At 43.1% G+C, this 23,055-nt stretch overlaps 2 protein-coding genes across 4 annotated transcripts in view; both read right to left on the bottom strand.

Annotated features, from left to right (window-relative positions):
- Positions 1-404: 404 nt before the first annotated feature.
- ARMH2 (armadillo like helical domain containing 2) lies at positions 405-7,676 on the bottom strand. The gene is made up of 2 exons (XM_077808698.1): positions 7,185-7,676; positions 405-891 (listed from the first exon to the last, which is right to left on the bottom strand). Exons 1-2 carry the CDS (start codon positions 7,384-7,386, stop codon positions 446-448), a joined length of 648 nt encoding a protein of 215 aa, XP_077664824.1. The 5' UTR covers positions 7,387-7,676; the 3' UTR covers positions 405-445.
- Positions 7,677-8,934: 1,258 nt separating this feature from the next.
- The window catches only part of RIPOR2 (RHO family interacting cell polarization regulator 2), a 96,058-nt gene continuing 81,937 nt past the window's right edge, over positions 8,935-23,055 (bottom strand). For 2 of the 3 annotated variants that reach the window (XM_077810557.1, XM_077810554.1), the window contains exons 19-22: positions 22,549-22,751; positions 18,410-18,493; positions 16,039-16,129; positions 8,935-10,566 (exon numbers count right to left, since the gene is read on the bottom strand). In XM_077810557.1, the coding sequence (XP_077666683.1) occupies positions 10,466-10,566; positions 16,039-16,129; positions 18,410-18,493; positions 22,549-22,751 (479 nt within the window). In that variant the 3' untranslated portion in view covers positions 8,935-10,465. The remainder of the gene's footprint in view (positions 10,567-16,038; positions 16,130-18,409; positions 18,494-22,548; positions 22,752-23,055) is intronic. The other variant, XM_077810555.1, reaches the window with a different exon arrangement.

The raw sequence follows: 23,055 nt of genomic DNA, 5'->3' as shown, positions 1-23,055 counted from the left end.
TTCTGCTGAATCAGTATGCTGACTAGCATCTTCAGCAGACATATGACATCCTATAAGGGCTATGCTACATAGAGATCACCCTAACCCCTGCTCCAGCCTACTATTCAAGAGCATATTAGTCTGGAGTCCTTTGAAGTTACTCTGCAGGTGTGTCAGGAAGGGAAAGGATAAGAGAGGTTTTTGGTAAGGCATTGGCTGGGGAAAATGAACCTGATGGCAGATTACCTGTTCTGTAAGGTAGTCCTGACTTTCCAGTGGGGGGAGCGGGTGAATAATGGATGAGCATAGGAGCTGAGATAGGTCCTGTTAATTTTTTTAATTCTAAACTCGTTATTGGGGGATGGGGAAGAAGAAGAGTGACATTATTTAATTTGTCTTCATTTTCTTTATTATGCCATGTAAATAGTTCATAGATTATAACAATCCTTGAGAGGGTTATTTCATTTTAAATACCAGAAGTAAGTTGAGCTTTGTGAAACCCCAAAAGGGAAAACAGTACTTCTGCATAATTATCTGGCCAGCCAGACCATTCCATGCTAGACAGGAATTTCAGCTTTGTTACCAGCTTTTGACCTCCCAATTCATGGAGTATTCTAATGTAAGGGATATTGTGGCAACAAAGGACAGTCAGAAGGTAACAAACCCAGAACTTAACCACGGTAATATGGTTGCTAGCTGGGGATGAATCTTCATCTTCAGTGAGACAAGCAAGAAGAATATCCGCAAGATTCAGATCTTTTACCTTGTTTTGGTTACTGTAATTTATATAGCAAATACCGCACAGCCCTTGGAGCACCAGGATCCTCACATTTGCTGAAGTGTCTGGCATGTTCAAGATATCAGTTAGGTCCTGGATGTATTCTGATGCGCATAGTCCAGCATTTGGCCCACCTGCAATGGAAGAAGCTATCTTTAGTAGGTCATTGGCTAGTTCATCGTTTGCATGTACATTGGAAATTCTGAGCTCAGGCTACCACAGAACCTTTAGATTAGTTCTATTGTGCGTGCCACTGAGGAAACTATTGTATAGGTGAAGGACAGCCATGGGGCTGAGGCCCCCTCTACACAGGCAAGTTTGTGCGCAGTGAAGCAGCTTCGAGTGCTGTAACTCCTGAGGCGTACACACTGCCAGGCCGCTTAGTGCGCAGAAATTGTGCACGTTCTGTGCTCTAACAAAACCACCTCAGTGAGAGGCGTAGAGCTTTCTGCGCTGGGGCTACAGCACTGCAGCGTCCGTGTAGACACCGTGGTAATTACAGCGCTGCAGTTGGCCTCCGGGAGGCTTCCCACAATGCCTGTTCTTGCCTCTCTGGCCATCGGGTTGAACTCTACTGCCCTGCCCTCAGGTGACCAACCGTCAGCCCCACCCCCATACATTCCTTTGCAAATTTGAAAGTCCCCTTCCTGTTTGCTCGGCAATGCGTGCAGTGGTCTCAGTGCATCTTTCCAGGTGGCCAGGCCTGCTCCACGCACCAGGCGTAATGCCAAGCTGCTGGACCTCATTGCCATTCGGGGAGAGGAGGCTGTCCAGTCCCAGCTGCACTCTAGCTGTAGAAATTGATGCCTATGGACAGATTGCTAGAAGCATGATAGAAAAGGGCCATGGCCAGGACCCAGAGGCAGAGGACTACTCAGGAGCTCTTTTCTACACAGAGTCGCCTAGCCAGTCACAGCAGTCGGATCTTGGCGAAGTGCAAACAGGAGAGGAGGCCCCTGGTAAGTGGATCTGATTTTGGGAATTGCTGAAGCGAGTTGTTGGGGGCAGGAGGGTTGCAGAAAACAGGCTGGTCTCCCACCTCATGCCTAGTGTGAGTGGTGGAACGGGTTGTTGATACACTCCCTCACTTCACGGGAATCTCCCTCGGAGATCTCCAGGAAATGCTCATGGAGATACTGGGCAATCGGCTGCCTCAGGTTCCTCGGCAGAGCTGCTTTGTTTCTTGCCCCATTAACGGTAACTTTCCCACACCACTGTGCCATCATGGGAGGGACAGTACACATTGCTGCACACAGGCTAGCCGCATAGGGGCCAGGGTGGAAGCCACAGGCTTAGAGAAGACCCTCCTTTGTTTCCCTGCTCACCCTCGGCTGCGAGACATCTTCCATAATCATCTCCTGTGGCAAGTGTGGGGACAGGAATGATTATCAGGCCCACCTTACAGTGTTGTCTCTCCCCAAGAGCCACATGCCCAGTGTACAACAGGGTCCAGGAACAGTGATTTACCCTGTCCCTGTGGCTACTTACCATTTTGGGGGTCTTGTGGCTTTATTGGCAGCAGAACACTTACAAAGAATTAGGAAGCATCCAAGAAAAACTAAGGAGGACTTTATGCATGAGGTTATGATGCACTCGGCTGCTGAGAAGGAATTGAAGGAGTGGCGGGACAGCGAGAAGAGGGACCAAAAGGAGAATGTGGCACACAAGAAAGAAGCCACAGAGCGGCTCTTAACAGTTATGGAGCGCCAAGCAGCCATGCTCCAGACGATACTAGCTCTGTGCCCACCCTCCCCTGCAGCTGCTGTTGCAAAACTTTCCCACGTGCGCCCCCCCAACCCCCCCCACTGTCAGCACACTCTTATCAACCCCCTGGCTCCAGTCTGTACCTGCTGCATTCCACTGCTATCCTGCACAGTCCAGCCCTGTGGACTCCTAGTACCTATTGCGCTCAACACTCATCCCTCTGCAGTTTAGCCCTGCATCTGCTGCATTGTACTCCAAAGGAGAAGGTTGGGTATGATCCCTGGACATACAACAAATCTGTAGCCGTCCCCGCACCCACCTCCTCTTGAGACCTTCCCTTCCCCTATTCCCCTCCCTGCTGATGATTTTTTTCTTCATTTGACTCTCTCCTCTAATTGTTTTTGAACAAAATAATTGTTTGAAAGCAATCGTTATTCTATTAAGTAAAAGCACAAAGAGCAATGGAAAGCAAGATACAATGATGTTAAGGCCCCTTCTTGCATCATGTGCACCAATCACCTCCTAGCATTACAAGCACTGCAATCCTGAGCATAGCAACAACTATGAGTGGCTTTCAGCTTCAAATTGCTGTCTCTCAGCATCCCTGTTCCTTATGGCCCCGCCCTGTGCCCCTCTAATATCCCTGGTCTCTGGCCGTTCAAACTCAGCCTCCAGGTGCTGAACCTCTGCGGTCCAGCCCTGAGTGAAGCTTTCACCCTTCCCTTCCCAAATATTATGGAGAGTACATCATGCAGCTATAAACATATGAATATTGTAATTGGCCATGTCCAGCTTCCCATACAGGCATCGCCAGCAGGCTTTTAAAGGGCCAAATGCACACACCAGTCATTCTGCACTTGATCAGCCTGTTGTTGAACCACTCCTTGCTGCTGTCCAGTTGCCCCATGTACGGCTTCATGAGCCATGGCATTAAGGGGTAGGCAGGGTCTCCCAGGATCACAATGGGCATTTTGACTTCCCCTATGGTGCTCTTCTGGTCCGGGAAGAAAGTCCCTGCTTACAGCTTCTTGAACATGCCACTGTTCCAAAAGATGTGTGCATCATGCACCTTTCTGGACCAGCCTGCGTTAATGTCTGTGAAATGCCCACAGTGATCCACAAGTGCCTGGAAAAGCATTGAGAACTACCCCTTGCGATTAATGTACTCAGTGGCACACCAGGTGTGGGGGAGGCAGGGTCAACCAGGCAGGATCCAAGTGTTGGGGGCTCAGTGTGGAAGAATAAAGGTGTGGAGATGAGAGGTTTCTGTGTGGGACAATCTGAGTGCACAGAGGCTCATTGGGGAGTTCCAGGTGCAGGGACAATGGGACTCTGCAGGGGCTTCAAAGTGAAGGTGGTTGGGGCTCAGTGGAGGAGTCTGGGGGGGGGTCTAGGTGCAACTAGTTGGGGGTCAGTGTCATGGGGGTCTGGATGTGGGGACTCAGGGTGGTGCAGGAGGAGGGTTCATCACTGTGGGGGTTTGAGTGCAGGGAACTCGGGGGGGTGCTCAGTGCAGGGGGGCTCTGTGTGCAGGGGTTGAGGTTCAGTGGGGTGGGGTTTGGGTATGGAGGGCTAGGGGGGTTCTGGGTGTACAGGGTAAGTTTTGGCATGGGTGTCTGGGTATGGGAGGTCTGGATGCACAGCGGCTGGGGGAGCAGCTCCCCATACAGTGATCTCTCCCCCTGCAGCTAAGGAGAGGTGGGGGCAGGCAGGAAGGGAGGATGCTGAGCTTCCTGAAGCTGGGGGAGGTTTCTGGGGGTGGGTCTGACACAGCCCTAAACGCTCGTTGCAGGGGAAGAGGAAGTCCTGTCCTCTCCTGCCTCCAGCCCAACCAGGACTAGCAGCTGATCCTGGCTCAGGGTAGGAACCACTGGCTGGGGTGTCTTCAGCCCCACAGTGATTTACCTCTCTGCTGGCTGCCTGAAACAATGTACCTGCACTGTTAGGGAGTGGTGTGTGACTGCTCTTGCAACTTCCCTTTGCTTCCCTGTCAGAAAGTCATTTTTCTGTGGGGAAGCAAAGAAATCTGTGGGAGACATGAATTCTGCACATGAACAGAATTCCCGCAGGAGTAGTTTGTGTTTTTTCAGAACTGCATTCGAAGTTGGTAGCAATTTAAGCTGCTTACGTTGTGTTGTTCTTTAATCTGATTCTGACATTTATCATCTGAATTTCCTGCTATAGGGCATATTTATCACACATTTTTCCTTTTTATCAGAACAATAGCACATTGCAATTCAAAAAAAGAATTTCATGTCCTAAAAAACATTTGGGGTCTTCGTCCAAGGAATAAATGCTGAGAAGGCACTTTGTGGCATCGCTGTGACTACTAAAATGCAATCTAGTTATATAAGCGTAAATCTGTCACTGCCCCCTCTTTTCTCCCCTTCTCTCCATTCACCACCATTCCCCCTCTGTCAATGCAGAATTCACTGCATGCTGCAAAACCAATGTGGTATCACTAAGGAGTGGCAGTAGTGGGACAGAATTCGGGGATCTCACACCAGTTGTGCACAACCAAACACAGCTACATGGATTATCCGTGTAACCCAGCAACACAGGCAGGTTGAGGGAAGAGTTGAGAGCAGGCTCAGTAACGTTATTGGTCCAGCAGTCATTCCCATCAAAGAGCTACAGGTGAGTTTCAGAGAACGTCTTCCCCCACAAACTCATCAGGTCTCTCCAGTGCCCAGCCTGGTTCATTGGGCTGTGCAGTGGGGTCAGGATTTGCCATTTAATGCAAGAAAACTGTGAGTGGCAGCAGATGGAATAGACTGGAAATAACTTCAGAACAAGAAACATGGGTTGTCGTCTGCAAATGTTGCCCTCTGATATGTAAAAAGATTGTCTGTCTATGAACAGCACAGTGCCTAGTACACAGTAAAAGCATCTCTGCATTAGCTTTGGGCTGATAAGCCATTTTTAGTGGCAAAAATATTCATTTAAGTGAGCATTTTAAAATGCAGACATTACAAGTAATGGTGATTTACATGGGTTCTTGGGCACTCTTGTTGCATAAATCCACTGATAGCTGCCAGTCTGGCTTCTGAACTTGGCTGAGCTATTCTCTAGAAAACTTGGCCAGATTGCAGAACACATGATGAGTGAGTTAGACTTAAATTTTTCTGTGGAAAAAATATGTGAGATAAAGACATCATGTTCATTAGCTCTCTCACTGCATGACCGCCCTCCCTAGTCCAGATTCTAGATAGCCAAAAACCTGACTTTCACATCTACTGAACCACTTTCTTTTTGAGTTTTTGGCTGACTTTACACTCCCCAAAGTAATAGAATATCTGCCAGCAGTGTGTACTTGGATCACAACATACCAGTAACTTTTCTCTGTACCTTTTTTTACATTTAGAAGGGGGATCTCCTCTACCCACAGTGGTACTATGACTAACATATCACATTTCTAAACATTGAGGGCAACTGATTATGAATATTTCTGACAATTATAGTAGGCTTGCTGTCTGGCAGGCTCAGAGAACCCCTTCTTTTCTTAAACAAGCTCAGTATATTATTACTATTTATCCTTACTGTTCATACAGTTTTAAACTTGTGCAGTGGTTCTCAACCAGGGGTATGCGTATCTCTTGGGGTACGCAGAGGTCTTTTAGGGGGTACAGCAATTCATTTCTAGATAGTTGCCTAGATTTTCAATAGGCTACATGAAAAACACTAGCAATGTTAGTACAAACTAAAATTTCATATAGACAATGATTTGTTTATATTGCTCTATATACGATCCACTGAAATGTCAGTACAATGTTATATTCAGATTGATGTATTTTATAATTACATGGTAAAAGGAGAAAGTAAGCAATTTTTTAGTAATAGTGTGCTGTGACACTTTTGTATTTTTATGTCTGTGTAAGCAAGTAGTATTTGAGTGAGGTGAAATGTAACGGTAGGAAAGACAAATCAGACACTTGAAAAGGGTACAGTAGTCTGGAAAGGTTTAGAAACACAATAGCAGCTCCCAACAGCTGAAGAGAGGGAATGAAGAACACCATACCCAATTAAAAGGATAGGAAAAACTTAGGACACAATGATAATAAGCCAACACCAAAGCAGCTCCCTTCCTAGGCATGCTTTCCCTGATGACTTCTTCATCTTGTTACAAGAACTTTTCCCCTAGCATATTTTTGGGGGGTGGCTGGTCCTTTAAATTTTTGCAGAGCCAAGCAGCTGCAGTTCTAAAGTCATTTTGTAACCAGCACCTGCTGAATTTCTTTTCCAGCTGGTGAGTACCTGTTCTGTCCCTTCCCTCCTCCCTCTCCCCCTTACTTTTTTTATTGCTAAAGATTAAGGTAGGTGAAAAACAGCAATATTGCTGAACCAAAGCATTTAAAAATCATGAGATTTTAAGTAGTAATAATCATTGGGGTTTTTTTTGTCTTCTGCTCTTGGAGGCTTTAGTGTTCACATTTTCAAGTGTTTCTCCACAACTGCAAGAGCTAGAAATGTATCCTTTTAGAAATGGAAGTTGGGGTTTTCATGTAACCATTAGGAATCCATAAATTAGGGCCTTAACTTATTTTTAAAAATGTAAGGCCTTATTTCTTAACTGACTTCACTGGGTGCTATATATTCTGAATTTCATAAACTGTTTTTAGTAGTTGTAGTGGTGCAGGGGAATGGCCTTATTTTAGCACATATATGAAACCGTAGGTTTAAATTATACTGAAACAGCAAACAACAAGCCAGTTTGCCTTGTTACCTGTGTACACTAGCAGTCCAATATTTTTTGCAGCTTGGGCTCTCTGTTCAAGGGGTAGTTGTGTGTTCCTCACATCGGTGCCATATCTAACAATTTTTTGCTTATGAAAAATGCTGTCAGTTGGATTGTAGGGCTCTTCCTTCACAGAAGAGAAAAAGGCTTTGATGAAAGTTTCATAACAAGCTTGGAGTTTCTTAAACATACTTTCAATGACTCCTCAAGAAGTTGTCCTTAATAACTTTCTTCAATGTGTGTAGAAATCTGTGTGCTCTGAAATTAAATAGGAAACAGCTGGAAAGCAACAGTTTTAATTCTGATTATGAAGAAAATCCCTCAGGTTAGTAACTAAGCAACACTTTAGAATAAAGTTAATAAACAGAATGAAAAATGGAGGCAGCTCTTTGTTGTAACACAGAATCTGATGACATCAGAGGATTTATTTTAGCAAATCAATGTTCTATGCCCTAATGCCCCCATTTCATTATAACACATTATCTTCTTCAGATGTCTGAATGTACATGTGTTCTGTTGGTTTACACCGTGTGCAGCATGCTACAACCAGGGGGCTGTAATCTTATTTTAGAGCAGGGAGGGAAGGAACAACAGAAACCAGACATGAGCCTATTATATTTCCAGAATAATGTTTTTAATTTAAAACACGATTAAAATAATTTCTCATTTTGCTTTGCAGAAATTCAGATCGTACCAGTCACATAATGATTACCCCTCAACCCTGGGTCTAGTTTTGTGAAAAAGCTCTACACCTTAAATCAATCTGGCTTAAAATGCCTTGTGTAGATGGAGGGTACTGGAGACTAGCATTAGAGCATTGGCTCCACGTTTCTTTGACTTGAGCTAATCAGACCCCTCCACCTTTCCAGGCTGATTTTTCTTCCCTTTCTTTTTTCTGCCTTTTTTGTATGTGTGTTTGGTTTTAATAACTAAAACAATCTGTCACTATAGCGTCTTCTGGCCAGCAGAAAGTTGGGGCTACAAGTCTAGTCACCCATGAAAAAGCAAAAGGGGGGAAAAAAAACAAGCTAGCATTGCCGGTTTTGCCATTGAATTCCATGAGAAGCTGCAGTACTGCATATCTGCCACCATGTTGTGCTGTGTAAAACTATAAATGAACAGCATGCAGGGGCCCAGCCCCATTCATGTGTCCAAGGCCTCCTGGATGTAGTGAGAACCAGAGCACTAAGGTAGTGCTGCACCAAGGTTTAACCATGATTAGCTGACATGATGCTGAACAGGATTTACCCTTGGCTATGCTAACTGCAAAGTAGTGGATAGCATTGTTATTTAACTAGACTTTTCAAAGTTGTGCCTTAATTCTGTAGTGGAGACAAGACCTATCAAACCAGAACTATTAATCCCTTTCCCAGATTTTCTTATGAAATACCTTCATGATAGTACAACAGTGAATCTCTACTTACAGATTGTTTCCTGGGAGACATCCTACTGCACAAAGAGACCTGCCACAAGTAGCAAACTAAGACCGTAATTAACTATTTGGAGGATTGGCCCCAGTGCCAGCCTGAAGGGAGTTGCACCATTGAGAACTGAGGCCTTCCTTGTCTACAACAGATGGGCTCTGCCCTGTGACAGCTACAGTTATTAGTGGCCACCGATGACTAGTGCTGGGGGCCAATTTCCAGTGTAGACAAAAACCTGAGAAATGTGTATTAAGGTTATTTAGTCCTCACAGTGGAGAAGGCAGAGAACACATTTTATAGTTTGGACCAATGTGTTTAGTGATTAAAAATATTCTTTATTATAATTTAACGATGATAGGAAATATGAGTAGGCAAAAAATAAGCAGATGTCAGAACAAAAGAACATGATGGGAGAATAAGTTCATGCAGTAGCTGTGATATAAAAACCATGACATGGTTATTTAACCATCTGTAAAAAGAGCCTATTTCCTTCAGTAAACAAGTAAATATTTCAGACTGTACAAATGTACCTTTAATTACAGGAAGAATATATATATATTTATAAATATACAGCTGTATATACATTGTTGGTAACATTCACAGTCAGAAAAACTGTCTGCCACTGTATTTGGCGCACAAGGCTTCTTTTCGAAGTGAACTTTTAGTGATCCTTTTCTGTATAGTCTATCAGAAGCTGGATGTTTTAATTAACATCTAAATAGTATTTCATGTCAGATGTACTGCAGTACAACAATGCTCTTCTGTTAAATTACACTCACCTCGTCCGTTAATTTAAGGGCTATAATCAATAGCTTGAAGCACTCAGTCTTTCACACTTGGAGTTGGAGGGGGAGGAAAGGCTTTTATTTGCACCCTGTCTTTAACAGCTCCAAGGTCCTCTTCACTTTGCTTTAATTCTTTATACTGAAATTACTCTATAGCAAGCTGCTATGCACTAGCCATAGTGCATGTAGCCCACTCCTCCTTGTAACCTAGGAAACAAAAATGGCTTCAGGGATTCAGGCAATTGTATTATATTCACTTTTTCTTTTTGAACAATGAGCACATGTAACCTTCCATTTATTTCTATAAAACCCACGTAATTGCTTGATAGCACAAGCAACTCCCTGGATTAATCATGGTTCATTACTGGAGGGTGAGAGGGAGGAAATAAAAGACCAGCAGAGGCATTTAAAATGAGTCAGTGAAATAACATCTCCTGGGGTTTACAGCCTGTTGTTTCTGGAGGCAAAACTTGATTTGAAGAAACTTGATCTATGTTTCATCGTTAAAATCAATCTGGATAGCTGAGTTTCAGTCCAGGCTGATATAATGCTGCTAGGAACCCTGCAAGGCATCCAACACTTAGCGCAATGTGGAGCGAAAGCTGCTTTGTAGTTCCACTTTTCCACTTTGTAATTCCCTACCTTTCCTTTTTAGATGCAGCATCACATTTCAAGCTTACACAACAACTTCAATAAAACAAGTGCAAAATTGTGTAAAAATATGAAGATGCTGAATTCTAAAATCTTATATAGAAGTTTGCTGAGACTGATTTATTACATCATTTACTCTGAAGCACTTGAAGAAGCATTATCTTCAACATACAACTGTTCTATCATAAGCTAGGAAGAAAAGCCAATAGGAACTCAATAACTGGAATTTACACTTTTTTTTTTTCTTAAGTCTATAAATTGCTAACTTTCAGGACATTCTTTAGAATTCTTCAAAAGTTTTTTGGGTTTTTTTTTGTTTTTTTTTATTAAAGCAGTTGAATTACAGCACCATTCCAGTTAAAGTGAACAGTCATAATGACTGTTAAATGTTAGGTAAATTATCTTGCATCTAAAAAGCTGTGGCAACTTCAGTCCCCCGACGGCCTCCAACTTTAACAAATTCCCGAGGAAATTTATCCAGCTGTTCATATGCCAGTCGCCCATCTTCACCTGAGCACAAAACAGTCAAGTGTAAATAAAACATTGCATCATTTGTGTACACAAAATCGCACACCCTGCATTCCTTTCTGTGGAAAGAATTGCTTTGCTGATGACTTTTTCCATAGGAATTTTCATATGTTCAGTGCAAATTAAGAAATTAGCCACAAATATTGAGCGTGCTGTGAATGTTCAAGCTACTCCTTAAAAACTTTTACTCTGCATCTCTGTAGTAGTAGATAACCCATATACTGTTTGCTTGCATAAATATATTGGAACACCATTGCCTACTCTTTCCCACTATCTGTCGTCTCAAAAAGCTCTCTTCTATCAAATGTTTTTGGATGGTATATAAAAATTCTATCACTTTCACACCACATTTTCAGAGGAAATGGATTAATATGCAATAGGATGGTGGCCAGAGTGTAATTTTTAAATGTTATTTGTACAGGCAATCTACTAAATTCACTAATGGTGTAGTAAGGATTCAGTTTTATATGAAATTATATGAAATTGTGTAAAATTGTGGGCACTTATCAAAATAAATAGACAAAGGAAGGATTTGAGTAAATTAAAACATGATATACTCTCATTTTTAATGAGAGCTACAGATCTGTAATAAGGAGTATGGATTTATAGATGGTCTGAATACCATTACAAAAGTTTGGGCTAAGTGGGGAAGATTTGTTTGGAGCAAAGATGAAGCAGGTGAGCCTAGTGATCATGTGATGCTGTTTGCACAGGTGTACTGCTAAATGGTCTGTGTCTTTCCAAGCTGAGTTTACCTATGACACAAATAGAAAAGAGTAAGCAGTGCTTTTGCTGTGTCTTAACAGCTTTCCTTTTTCATTATTGTTTTCTGTTTGAACTTCATTACATTATGTCCAATCTAATATCTTGCATGTGCTTTCAGAGAAATGAATGAGGTCTTCATGTGCTATAAGGCAGGTCAGAGTGGGAATGTGATCTTCTATGCAAACAACCCTGAGTTAAGGTTTTTTTGTGTCCCAAGCAATACCATATCCAATAACAGAATGAATTCTTGGTGAACTAGTAACGCTCATACTGGGTGAGAATAAAGGTCCATCTAGCCCAGTATCCTGTCTTCCGACAGTGGCCAATGTCAGGTGCCCTAGAAGGAATGAACAGAGCATCCATCCTTTGCCGCCCACTCCCAGCTTCTGGCAAACAGGACATGGACACCATCCCTGCCCATACTAATGGCCATTGATGGACCTATCCTCCATCAATTTATCTAGTTCTTTTTTTGAATCCTGTTATAGTCTTGGCCTTCACAACATCCTCTGACCAGGAATTCCACAGGTTGACTGTCCGTTGTGTGAATAAATACTTCCTTTTGTTTGTTTTAAACCTGCTGCCTATTAATTTCATTTGGTAAGCCGAAGTTCTTGTATTATGAGGAGGAGTAAATATCACTTCCTTATTTACTTTCTCCACACCAGTCATGATTTTATAGACCTCCACAATATCCCCCCTTAGTAGTTTCTTTTCCAAGCTGAAAAGTCCCAGTCTTATTAATCTCTCCTAATATGGAATCTGTTCCATACCCTGAATCATTTTTGTTGTCCTTTTCTGTAGCTCTTCCAAATCCAATATATCTTTTTTTGAAAGGGGGTGACCAGATCTTCATGCAGTACTCAAGATGTGGGCATACCATGGATTTATAGAGGCAATATGGTATTTTCTGTCTTATCTCTCCTTAGCTTTTTTGACTGCACTGCATACTGAGTGGATGTTTTCAGAGAACTATCTACAGTGACTCCAAGATCTCTTTCTTCAGTGGTCACAGCTAATTTAGACCCCACTATTTTATATGTATAGTTGGGATTATGTTTTCCAATGTGCATTACTTTGCATTTATCAACATTGAATTTCATCTACCATTTTGTTGCCCAGTTTTGTGAGGTTCCTTTGTAAAACTTTTTGCAGTCTGCTTTGGACTTAACTATCTTGAGTAGTTTTGTTTTTCCAGATCATTTATGAATATGTTGAACAGTACTGGTCCCAGTACAGACCCCTGTACCACTGGGGACACCACTATTTTCCTCTCTCCATTCTGACAGCTGACCATTTATTCCTACCCTTTGTTCCTATATTATAACCAGTTACTGATCCCTGAGAGGACCTTCCCTCTTATGCCATGACTGCTTACTTTGCTTGAGAGCCTTTGGTGAGGGACCTTGTAAAAGGCTTTCTGAAAATCTAATTACACTATATCCACTGGAACACCCTTGTCCACATGCTCATTGACCCACCTCAAAAAATTCTAATAGATTGGTGAGGCATGATTTCCCTTTATAAAAACCATGTTAACTTTTCACCAACAAATCCTGTTCATCTATGTGTGTGATAGTTCTGTTCTTTACTATAGTTTCAACCAGTTTGCCTGTTACTGAAGTCAGACTTACCAGCCTGTAATTGCTGGGATCGCCTGGAGGTTTTTTAAAATTGGTGTCACATTAGCTATCCTCCAGTCATCTGTTATAGAAGCTGATTTAAATGATAGGTTACATACCACAGTTCTGCAATTTCACATTTGAGTTCCTTCAGAACTCTTGAGTGAATACCATTTGGTCCTAGTGACTTAAACTAAATAGTAATATCAGTTTGTTCTGAAACCTGCTCTAATGGCACCTCAATCTGGGACAGTTAGTCAGATTTGTGACCTGAAAAGCATGGCTCAGGTTTGGGAATCTCCCTCACATCCTCAGCTGTGCAGACCAATGCAAAGAATTCATTTAATTTCTCCACAATGGTTTTATCCCCTTTCAGTGCCCCTTTAGCATCTCGATTGTCCAGTGGCCCCACTGGTTGTTTAGCAGGCTTCCTTCCTTTGATGTACTTACAATTTTTGCTGTTACTTTTTGAGTCTTTGTCTAGCTGTTCTTCAAATTGTTTTTTGGCCTTCCTAATTATATTTTTACACTTCTCTTGCCAGAGTTTATGCTCCTTTCTATTTTCCTCAATAGGATTTAACTTCCACTTTTTAAAGAATGCCTTTTTGCCTCTCACTGCTTCTTTTACTTTGTTGTTTAGCCACAGTGGCACTTTTTTGGTTCTCTTATTATGTTTTTAATTTGGGGTATACATTTAAGTTGAGCCTCTATTCTGGTGTCTTTAAGAAGTTTCCATGCAGCTTGTAAGTGAGTGTGAGAAACAGAAGAGTGTTTGAAGAACTTTCACTGAAGTGGTGCATGTAGCCTCATTCAAAGACTCAGTTGCTCAGCAGTAGTGGGCTTAGGTACTGGGTATCTCCATGGGCAAAAGGAATCTCCCCTTCCCCACTGACACAGAGTAGCTGCAGAGCTGCTTTAGTGATTACTCCAGCCTAATGACTGACTGAACCCCCAACATGCACCTGCCATGAGGAGGCAGAATGGAGGGATCTACACAGTTGCTCTTCCCCCCGCCAAATTAGTCTGGCCCAGTAGATTTAACAACCAAGAGGCCTTCACATCCACACAGGTGGAGGCTGGATGTGCCCCCCTGTGCCTGATCCTGCATTCTTTGCATATCCAAATCTTCTGTGAACATCAGTTTCAGGTGCATAAAGAATGCTGGATCAGATCCTCAGCGTGTTTCTCCTTTATTAAACACTAATACATCAGTTGTAATGAAAATAGCCACTTGGTTACTGAGAAGCAAGTGCACTGTTACAAGAGAAGAGACACTATTGTGAAAATCACCATGGTGCAGAGGGTCACAAAGTCCTCTATGCTACTCTAGTGGAATCCTGCTGTGGTGCTACATAGCGGGAAAGCTAGTGGGGGGAATCTGTGGACCATCGAAGAGGCTTCATGACAGCCCTGCCGAGGGTGAGTTTGGTGTGAGTCAGGGGAATTTAACTCCTTGCAACATGTAAAAAAGGGGCTGCGACCATTCCTCCTGCTCACAAGCGGGCACAAAAGTAATGGGAGACAGAGCAGCACTGCCCACAGTTGGAGTTTCTCACTCTCCCTCTTACGCTGAACAGTATCTGCTCACACAGTCTGTATGCGTGCAGAGTGAATTTCATAGAATATCACCTCTGAGCCACAAGTAACTAGCTAGATCTTAATCTCCCTGCTCCCCGACAAGGTTGCCAGTATAACTGTTATAGCAAAGGCCCCGGGGTATTCTGTGGCAAGATCTCTGGACTCTGGGGAAGCAGAGCTGAAGTTCGGTTGCAGCTTCATTTAAATTAAGAAAAGGTTTTTTTAATGAAATCTGGAAATATTCCAGTCAGTGCAGAAGCCCTAGTGGTGGTAACATATGTATTACGTTTTAAGCTGTTCCCTACAGTTTCACTTTTCAGAGTGTTGCTGGGGTTTTTTAAATTGACACCATGCCAATGCATTGCAGCAGCTATCTGGTGGAAAAGGAAGTTTTGGCAGCTGAGCAATGAACAGATCAAGCTTTTGGCCCTGGGGAGGTGAGGGAGGCAATCTGGGATTGGATGTTCCCGTTGAAATGGTCAGCAGTGAAACAGTTAACAATTAACACCCTACTGAGACGAAAAGGCCAGTTTACATCTCACAGATGTATTGTTTCTAGTTGTCCACAGACTCAAAAAGACCATCGGTATACACTGTTCATGTTTGAAAGGGTTTCTTCATTGCTGCGAGGGCTAGAGATACAATTTTCTTTACAATTAAATCTTTGATTCTGGAAAGAAGTTCTTCAGGAGGGATTGGATTCCCTGGCTATAGAACCCCAGCATACCCAAGAGATCTGGTTATTAATATCCCTTTTCTTTCTCTATACTTTCCCCCACCCTATATACATTGATCTGCAAGGTAAATGAGATCAACTTGGTTGCTCTTGCTTTCCATCCCAAAGTTAATTCTATTTGGGTTACAGACTAGGGGGCCAAATTTGGGGCTATATAGAGGGGTGAGTAACATGCTGGTTTGTCATGGTGAGTATATGTCAGTGTAATTTACAGGCTGAGGGCACAAGGGGGCAGAATTGTAGGGAAAAAAAACCCCACCAATAGGGCCACGTCGTCGGAAGGTGTAAGTAAGTTAGAGCAATGTTTCTCAAAGACTGGTCCGTAGACTGGTGCCGGTCCCTGAGATCTCCCTGACACAGTTTACGAAGGCATCAAGCCAGTCCCTGGTATCAAAAAGGCTGAGAAACACTGAGTTATAAACCTACCCCTTTTCTCATTTTACTTTGTACGGGGGAGGCCTTTATGGAATTTTTTCTATTTGTGGTCCAGGTTGCTGGCAAGCTATTTCTGTTAAGGTCAATTCCTTCTCAACCATTTTTAGCTTCTCTTCTTCCTCCTTTTTGTCTGATCCCCCCCCCTCTTTTTGGTCCAGTTTCTTTTGGTTTCTTTTTCTTTTTTCTTTTTTTTTTTTTAAGCTGTTTGAGTTTACAGGTCCAGTTGTATTTTTATTGTCTTAAAAAGTATATGCTTCTTGGATGCGTTAAGTAGATACTTTATACAACAGTAAAATAAATATAACACACACAACTCACCAAGAGAGAGAAGGGTTTCAGATGCTACTTTTCTGATTTCTTCATTGTCAGATTGGCAGAGAGTAACTAGCATTTTAATACTTTCAGTAGCCTAGAAAATGAAAAAACATGTGTTGACATCAGTTACTATCTATTCGTATTCTTGTGCGAGTACACATAAACCTCCTTCTCCACATCTCTCTTCCACCCCAAACACATACAAACAATGATTTGTATCTCTGTGTTTGAGCTCAATTTGTTACTTTCCCAGAGAGCGAGGAGTAACTCTGTTCTGTACTTCTGCTGCAAAAATCTCAGACCTTTGGACAGAGCAACAGTTGTGGTTACCCTTGCCATGGGTGCTACAACTGTGAAAGTGGTGGTGAGTGGAATAGAGATGGGTGCTGTCCCATCACACCAGAAAGAAGGTATTTGGAACCACCTAATCTTTGCTCGTCTAAAGTATGAGATGACTTACTGGAATTTTTTTTAAAAGTATAATTTGATGTCTTCTTTTTGCCCAAATAGCGGTTCTCCTATACTTCACCCATCACTGTAGTATCTGAGCACTTTCCATTTGTGCATTAAGCAATGTAACTATCTGTCCTATGGTTCATTCTCTCCCATCTCCTCTGCAGGAGGAGAATAGCAGAAAAACCCAGCCAATAGGGTAGGGCTAAGGTTAGGGTGGGTGTGCAGGTCAGCTAAGAGTAAAATCTCGAGTGTTTCCATTTTCCATTGTAGGCAGGTTCTTCACAGATTCATCAATTTTTAAAGGGACGATTAGATCATCTAGGGTGACCTCCCGTATAACATAGGCCTTTACATTTCACCCAGCTACCCCTGTGTTTAGCCCAATAACTTGTTTGCCTAAAGCATATCTTCTCAGAAGTCCCCAAATCTTGATCTCTTGGTTGTTTGCTCCAATGGTTAATCAGCCTCACTGTTAAAAATACGTATCTTTATTTCTAATTTGAATTGTGTGGCTTCAGCTTCCACTGTTAGTTCTTTCATACCTTTCTCTGCTAGATTAAAGAGCCCTTTAGAACCAGTTATTCTAGTAGTATTAATGGTATAATACCCTTATGTCCTATGGGCATCTGCGCATGGCTATTGTTTGAGTTGGAAGGTCATAGTTACAGAGGGTACATTGTCCCATAATAGCTAGAGGATGTTGTTGTATGCACATAAGGATACAGGAACTGATATGTGGCTACACTTCAGGTATATTCTCCGGAGGGAAGTTCCAAGAGGGATCGCCACTGTGTAATGTCTATGTCTCATAGAATATTATTATTATTATTTTTTATGGGGCACCTACTGCAGCTACCTACCTTCAGGGACTATATGAGGGCTCAGGGATTGAGAACAACTATTCCCTCCCATGGCCTTTTACTGGCTGTGCAGCAAGGATTAATTTTTTGTGTGGTGGGCGGTACAAAAATGGCACCAGAAACTGATATTGAATAGGGGACTTTCATATATTCCAGCCATTTGGAGGTTTTTACTTACAGGTTACACTATCTCAATTGCTGTGGTATCATGTAATGTACAGAAACTTATGTCTCTATCTTCCCCTTCCCTCCCCTTTTACAATTTTTGGCTATGTCCATTATAATTTTGCTTGAGAAGACAATTTTTTTCCCCCTCTACCAAGGCTCTATACTCTGGACTTTTTTTTTCCATGTAGGGCATACCCTCTATCGCCCAAGATAAATAAGATCCTTTTTATCAAGGCACGAAGAGACAGATGCCTAATACATAGTTAATCATCATCAGAAACTGATTGCTTTAAAAACCAAGATTCCAAACAATTCAGGCCAACAAGCCATTTGTAAAATATCAGGGAAGAAAATGCAAAATAAAAAGCAATGCTTATGTTGCTGCTGCTGTTTGCATCTTGCTGTATGTGCGTCTCTGTCCTCAAGAGGCTCTATTGCAGGGGTTCTCAAACTTCATTGCACCGCGACCCCCTTCTGACAACAAAATTACTACACGATCTCAGGAGGGGGGACCAAAGCCTGAGTAAGCCCCATTGCCCTGCGTGTGGGGGGGCCAAAACCTGAGCCCCACCGCACGGGGTGGGAGGCAAATCTGAAGCCCAAGGACTTCAGCTCCAGGCAGGGGGCGTGTAACCTGAGTCCCGCTGCCCAGGGCTGAAGCCCTTGAGCTTCAGCTTTGGCTCTGGGTGGTGGGGCTCAGGCTTCAGCCCCGGGCCCCAGCAAGTCTAAGCCAGCTCTAGCAACCCCATTAAAATAGGGTCCCAACCCACTTTGGGGTCCCAACCCACAGTTTGAGAACCGCTACTCTATTGAATAGAAGCTTTGCTTTGCTCTCCCATGGAAGTTCAAAGCAAGAACAATGTCCAACAACTGAGTGCAACACTTTTTACCTGAAGGCATTTCAGTGCCATGCAAGCTGCTTTCTGTAGGTGGAGATTAGGCTGTGTTAGCACTTCACAGTAGTAAATTAAAGCCTGAAAAACAGAGGACACCAGTTAAGATATTTTGTAGCTGTGTTGAGCAGAAAAGTGAAAGTAATGTATGTATCACTACATTTCCAAACACAGAAAACCAAATTACCTAACAATGTGGATACAGGATTGAAAAGAAAAAGCCATCATGTACTGAGTAATTGGATGGCTCTGGATATGATAATGGGGTATGTCATTGGTTGAAATCCAGTCCAAGTTTTGTGATGTATGTGGGAAGAGATAGTGGCCTTGGTCCAGTTCTTAGCAAGTGTGCACATTAAAGCAATCAACAATAATTGGTGCCCTTGATGGCAGTTTCTCAGAGGCCATGAAGTGGGTCATGGAGACTGAACTGCTCTCCCCCCTTTTAAGGTGGTCCCTCTAGCCCCAGGGGTGGTAATGACTTTGGGTCACTAGTGACCTAGGCTGGATTGGAACTCTGAGAGAATGAAAATGACTATCACAAAGCTAACAGAAGCTGCTAAACCAAGTTCACAGCTCAGTTCTAGAACTGTTCCAGTTACAGATAAGCAAACAAGAATCCGCGTTAGTCGCAAATCTCAAAAGCAGGTAGCTCCTAGTGAATTCCAGGGTGTTTTGATACAAGCACCATGCTGCCTTTTCCCTCCGGCAGTGAGCCAGACATAAATGCAGCAGGCCTGTGCTTGGAGAAGGGGACTTTTTTTTGTCCATGCAGAAGTGGAGCGAGGTAGCACAGAGTGATATTGCACAGTTGGAAAGTGAGGGAGGACAAAATATAGAGAGACTGAGCGAAGAGGGAATAGAGGGACGGAGGAAGAGGACCAAAAGGAGAATGAGCATTTTTTTTTCCTCCCCTTCTTTTGCATTCTATCGTTTCCCCCATGACACTAAGCATCCCTGTATTCACACCCTCCACACTCTTGTAATAATCTTTGTACAAAACATGCCTTGTGATGTATCATTTGAAAACTAATAACTGACTGATTAATATTCTTGTGTGTACACAGGTAAAGATATATGCTAGAATTATGACTAAAGTGTGTTTAAACCAAGCATTCCAGGGGGTGGGTGGGTTGGTAAACAGGTCTGCACTAGACAAAGGAACATGTTTTCCCTACCTGGGAGTTACTTCCAAAGTATTTTGAAAGACAATGAGAATATATTTACATATCACCTAAAGAGATCCATCAAGTTAACAAGGGGTGGAGGCAAACCTCACACTAACAAGTGGGGTAGGAGACACCCAGCAGGAGAGGGAAGCTTGGTCTGGGTTTTACTTTTAAAGATTGGGGGGAGGGGGTGAACCTCAAGTGATAAGTAGTTGAATCAACTGATTGTATACAATAGTACTGTGTTATAAAAGTGTAGAGAGTGAGGTCCTTTATGAAAGCCTATGACACACTGGTGACTAATATCATTGAGAATTGTACGCACTAACACTACATAAGGCATTACCAATACTCATTGATATTAGACTTTCCAATCTGGGGAAAAACAGGCTCCCTCCCGGGCAGGACAGGAGAGAAGGGAGCTGTTTACCGGTTGGATGAGGTGTTCATCCCACACGAGTCCTCAAGGGATTAAGGCAGGCTAGATGGGCCAATTAACTGCATAGGCTGTACCTGGAGGGAAGCCAGGGCTCCATAATGCTTAATTAAGTATGAAGCTTACCTGGGCAGGACCAGACAGAGCTTCTATAAAGCTAATGCCAGAGGGGGCTGTAGGCAGAAAATCTGCAGTCACTCTCTGACAGGAGGGAAGTATGTTAGAGATTGCATGGTCTGGCAAGAAGCCCAAGGGGAAAGCAGCCATGGGGAGCAAAGGACAGGTGGAAAACCCAGAGGATAGAAAGAGGGAGTAGGACAGAGCCTAAGGAAGGAGCAACCAGGTCTGAGAGAAAGTAGACCACAGTTGTGGAGCGCAGGGTCTATGAGCTGGAACTTGGAGTAAAGGGTGGGCCCAGCTTCCCCTCCCAGGCTCTGGGGAAGTGGCACAGCCTTGGACATCGGATGGAAGACTACCTGGAACAGCTTATCCAGAGAGACGTTGACAGACCCCGGAAGGGAAGGGCTATAGTGACCTGGCCGGAGGGCCAAGTCCTGATGCGGGAGCAGCTGCATCACAAAGAAGACTACTACCCTGGTTTCTGGAGTGTGAGATTGAGATAACGGGCTGAGTGACTGCAGAAAGGGGCATCCAACAAGTGGCAAACTAATCCCAAGATTAGCCATAAGGAGGCATGCCAGCTGTGAATAGTGAATCCTATTAAACCTGTCTTCTAGGTAAATTAAGCATGGTGGAGTCAAAACAATGGAAGCCCCATTTACATACAGGGGGATGAGAAGCCCATAGGAAGGGAGTAACAGCATGAGCTCATCCTGCATCTTGAAACAGTCATTGAACTCTGGAAGATATAAGCAAGCCATCTTTGGCATCCATTACTAGAAAGACAAGAGAAGCCATCTTTGGCATCCATTACTAGAAAGACAAGAGAACAGAGCTCTTAGCATGCTGAGAAAGATGGGTCCTTCAACCAAGTTTGGTGCTGAAGTCTCTGGAACTGACTGTAGGTGAGAAGCCTACTTAGGCAAAGATATTTTACCTAGAAAGACTAGAGAAACCAGCCCCTTATGCTTTTGTAGAAGGTCCTGATGGAGAAAAAGTGAGTCATGACTGGTGAGAGAAACCATCTTGAACAAAACCCATGTCTTACTCTGTTAAGTATAGATGCATGTTTTCACTTTCATTTGCTTGTGATCCTTTCTAACTTTATTCCTGTTACTTGTTACTCAACGTATGACCTATTGGTCATACATTTGTTTAAGTTTTACTATGAACCAAGTCAGTGCAGTGTTTAAATGAAAGGGTGTATTTACCCCAGTGAAGTGGTAGGTTATGTTTTTAGAGGAACAAATGGACCTTATTATTTCTCTGAACAGTCCAGGTGAGGGCTAGATATTATACAATACACGATTTGGGGGAAATTTGGGACATGGAGCTTGTTGGGGTCACTTTGCTGGTTTTATAATCAAGGCTGCTGGAAGGCAGAGTGGGGCTATAGACAGGCTGCTGGGGTCAGAGCCACTGAACAAGTGCTGTTTAACACTCAGGCTGTGACCTGCAAGCTGGTAGGCTGGTTGTGAGCAGCCCAGGCTGGGAATTACAACAGCAAAGCATTGTGAGGCACGCTCTGGGTTGCAGGGAAAATGGTGACGCACCTCTCACTGATCTGGATTGCCATCCCCACCTCCTCCGGACCCATCACACCCTCCTCCTGTTCTGCCCCCTCCTCATAACCAGGGCACCCAAGAATGAACTTTCACTGGGATAGCAGAAGAAATTGGGAAGTACTGCAGGTACAAAAGTCAATCATTACCTCTCCCTCCTTCTTCCTTCTCTTTAATTCACTTGTTTACACTGCCTGAATTTCAAATCATGTTATATCTAAACTAAAGTCTTTGATCCAAATTCTTTTTCTCACCTAATTAGGGACCAGGACTCTGATTCTTGTTTGCTCAGCAGCAATTCCCTTCCTCTAGACATCAGGATGCTGCCCAGATCTTACCACCTTCGGAGCAAAATATCAGACCCATCTCTTTCCAAAAGGGCAATGCTTGAAGAATGGCCCAGCAGCATTTCAATAATCACCAGATAAACAACCCAGCACATCCACTAATGCTGAAACATGACAGATGGCTGGAGAATACAATGCAAACCAAATAGTTTTAAATTAGTGACCAGATATTACTGTGACAGGCGTTGTACAGGCATACCTGCACATTTGTATATTATGTTAGGCTCGGAGAAACAAGGTGGGTGAGGTAATACCTTTTATTGGATCAAATTCTGTCAGTGAGAGAGACACGAGCTTTTGCGCTTATACTGAGCTCTTCTTCAGGTCCAAATAAAATAAATAAAAAGATATTACCTCACCCACCTATTCTGGGACCAACATAGCTACAATAACACTGCAAGACTCTGAAATGTTACTTTACACATTAGACAGAACATGATTATATAGGTCTCCTATGCTGTATGTTGTTTTTTCAATTAGGGGACAGAGGAACCATACCTACCTTCTCCCTGAAATGCCTGTTTTCTGCTGAAGCTGACAAGAGTAATGTCACAGCCTCGCCAATTTCATTTTTATTTTCAGTTAGAAGTAAAGCCAAGGACCTCAGTACTTCCTGCTGAGGTGGAAGACTGCTGGAGGTTAGCTCAGCTATGTTCTGTAGCCGTTTTTCATCTCTTAAGGTCTGCAGCTTCTGAACTACTGAGGCTAGAATGTAAAAGAAAGAGATGTCAGTATTCTCCTTTTGTTCATTTATTCTCCCCATGTGTTATGTTGTTCCTTTCCACTTAAAATAGCTATCCACTGGCCCAGGGGAGAGCTGAAAAATTCCTGCTTCACTGAGTTTCCAGTATTGCAGTGCTCCGACTTGGAGAGTGTTTTGCTCTTTGAGCAGTGCCTCCCAGATACTCTTGCTGAGGACTGGCATGCATTCTCCACAGGAGTAACAGATGTGTGTGGATGTGCTAAATGGGATGTTAGGTATCTTATTCCCAGCCCAAACTGAAATACT

This window comes from Eretmochelys imbricata, chromosome 2, assembly GCF_965152235.1.
Source record: "Eretmochelys imbricata isolate rEreImb1 chromosome 2, rEreImb1.hap1, whole genome shotgun sequence".
Taxonomy (NCBI): domain Eukaryota; kingdom Metazoa; phylum Chordata; order Testudines; family Cheloniidae; genus Eretmochelys; species Eretmochelys imbricata.
Note: the sequence above shows the minus strand (reverse complement) of the source record. Positions and strands in the feature narration are given on the sequence as shown.